Source organism: Limulus polyphemus, unplaced genomic scaffold (assembly GCF_000517525.1).
Source record: "Limulus polyphemus unplaced genomic scaffold, Limulus_polyphemus-2.1.2 Scaffold14190, whole genome shotgun sequence".
NCBI lineage: Eukaryota > Metazoa > Arthropoda > Merostomata > Xiphosura > Limulidae > Limulus > Limulus polyphemus.
The window spans coordinates 2181-5212 of record NW_013679800.1 but is presented as its reverse complement, the minus strand read 5'-3'; the positions used below and the strand labels follow the sequence as shown (position 1 = coordinate 5212).

General features: G+C 34.4%; 1 protein-coding gene across 1 annotated transcript in view; it reads right to left on the bottom strand.

Annotated features, from left to right (window-relative positions):
• LOC106477321 (receptor-type tyrosine-protein phosphatase N2-like) overlaps positions 1 to 3032 on the bottom strand; it is a gene marked incomplete at both ends in the record, with an annotated part of 5952 nt that overhangs the window by 1478 nt on the left and 1442 nt on the right. The window contains one exon of the mRNA XM_013937905.1: positions 679 to 798. Coding sequence (XP_013793359.1) covers positions 679 to 798 — 120 coding nt within the window. The remainder of the gene's footprint in view (positions 1 to 678; positions 799 to 3032) is intronic.

The following is a 3032-nucleotide window of genomic DNA, read 5'->3' as shown; positions in this document are numbered from 1 at the left end:
AGCTTTACTACTCCATATACAAGTGAAATGCCCTAGCTGTTCGTGGTAGCTTTACTACTCCATATACAAGTGAAATGCCCTAGCTGTTCTTGGTGGCATTACTACTCCATATACAAGTGAAATGCCCTGGCTGTTCGTGGTAGCCATACTATTGCATATGCAAGTGAAATGCCCTAGCTGTTAGTGATGACCTTACTACTCCATACTAAAGTGATTTGTATAAAACTGAGATGACGAGAATGATGTAGAATATTTTATAGGAATTGTTTTGTATCGTCATAGTTAAAATATTATAAATTCCTATTATTCTTTAACTGCTTTGTGCAACACACACACACACACACACACACATTTATATAAACAAAGTATCACTTTACTCTGTAGCACTTAATCTCGAATTGTGAAATCATATTTACCAAACAATACAATATTACATTTATCATTTTCTGATACCGAAACACAGTTCGATATTAAAGGATACAATATTTTCGTTCAGCAAACTTAATGACGCTGTTGGTTCCTCATAGAACTTTTAACAAACTTATTCTGTAAGTGAGTGAACCGAATTAATCGTGAAAGGAATTATTTGAGAATATTTAAGAGTTTCAAAATACCTCTAAGGAACATAAAGTGTGTTTAAATTCACAAGGATAAGCTACTTAATTCAACTCGTTCTACCTCATAAATATGGTAGACTTCACTGCCCTCTTCAGGCCAGTAGCGATGGCACATTGCAACGCCGTTCTCCATTAGTCGAGTAAGCATGACAACAACAACGCTTCCTTGCTCCCAGACCATCTGTAATAACCAGTTTATATATCAGTTAATGGTTACTAACCTACTCAAACTAATGAACACATAATGAATTACCTGCTATTTATACAGTACAGGTGCTTAATTGAAATAACTTCGGAGTGTAAAGAAGTGGATGTATATCCAGCGGTATCATTAAACCTTAAGTGTGCTCGCATCCTTGTTTGCTTTAGGATATGAATATCTTTGAACAAAAACAACAGTTTGAAGCCGGCTTTCATTACGACAATTTGTTTGCTTTAGCTAAAGCAAGGTCTTAACTCGTCATTAAGGTCTACAAATTGGATGACGCCTGCTTCTTTGGAGTGACGAGAAACGGTGTTTCAATTTAATCTTCTGTCTTTCTAATACTAAGATATCACTCTACCGTTTCAATGATATCTCGATATCACGAGAGTGGATATTATCTACTAACACAAATACAGAGTGGCCAAAAGTATGAATATTATGACATGGATTTAATAATATTTCGTTAATTCATAAATATTATACAAAAGTATTCATGACTTGGAACGCTACATCATATCCTTAAGACGAGTTTACACATCTTAAAAAAGGCAGATATTCCTGTACAGGCAGATATTCTACAGGCAGTATATTCCTGTACAGGCAGTATATTCTACAGCCTGTACAGGAATATACTGTCTGTACAGGAATATACTGCCTGTAGAATATACTGCCTGTACAGGAATATACTGCCTGTACAGGAATATCTGCCAGTATATTCTACAGGCAGATATTCCTGTACAGGCAGTATATTCCTGTACAGGCAGATATTCTACAGGCAGTATATTCCTGTACAGTCAGTATATTACACGTATACGTAGTAATGTACCCACAAACAATTCTGATGGGTAGACTTAGTTAAAATACAACAAAGCTAACCCACAAACAATTTTGATTGGTAGACTTAGTTAAAATACAACAAAGCTAACCCACAAACAATTCTGATTGGTAGACTTAGTTAAAATACAACAAAGCTAACCCACAAACAATTCTGATGGGTAGACTTAGTTAAAATACAACAAAGCTATCCCACAAACAATTCTGATTGGTAGACTTAGTTAAAAGATAATAAAGCTAACCCACAAACAATTCTGATTGATAGACTCAGTTAAAATACAATAAAGCCCACTCACGAACAATTCTGATTGGTAGACTTAGTTAAAAGCTAACCCACAAACAATTCTGATTGGTAGACTTCGTTAAAAGACAATAAAGCTAACCCACAAACAATTTTGATGGGTAGACTTAGTTAAAATACAACAAAGCTAACCCACAAACAATTCTGATTGGTAGACTTAGTTAAAAGACAACAAAGCTAACCCACAAACAATTCTGATGGGTAGACTTAGTTAAAATACAACAAAGCTAACCCACAAACAATTCTGATGGGTATAATTAGTTAAAATACAATAAAGCTCACTCACAAACAATTCTGATTGGTAGACTTAGTTAAAAGCTAACCCACAAACAATTCTGATTGGTAGACTTCGTTAAAAGACAACAAAGCTAATCCACAAACAATTCTGATTGGTAGACTTAGTTAAAAGCTAACCCACAAACAATTCTGATTGGTAGATTTCGTTAAAAGACAACAAAGCTAATCCACAAACAATTCTGATTGGTAGGTTTACACTTTGAAGAGTTTTAAATGAGCAAAATATTACTGTTATTCTACTATCTCTACGAAACGTAAGGGTATTTTGAAATTTATGAAACCTAAAAAACAGCACTTCTAATGCCGAGTTAGAAGAAAACATCAAGCATTAAAATAATCATTCATGGATCACTGCAATAAGAACGCTAATTTGTGACTTAATATCTTGGCCCGCTTATGTCAAAATTAGTTTTCGGTTCATTGTGATTTAGTGTAGAGCTATCTAAATGTGTGTTTTTGTTTTTTCTTGGTACAAAACTACCATCTCACGTGTGTACGTGACGTTGTCATGACAACCAAACATCTCAAGATTGTCGAAATCTTCGACAGGAAGCAAAAACATAGATTAAAAAGACTGTTGTATGCTACTTTCTAAGCCTAGAAATCGAACAACGTTGTTTTTTGTATAAGGCTTATCCGATATACAGCAAAACGCCATCTATTTATTTATTTATTAATTGACCAGACTAAATTTACGTTCCGAGATATATTATTTTCACGGTTAAGGCTCCAAAGAGAAGAAGTAACATTTCGTGCGAGAATCAATTCTGATACTTTG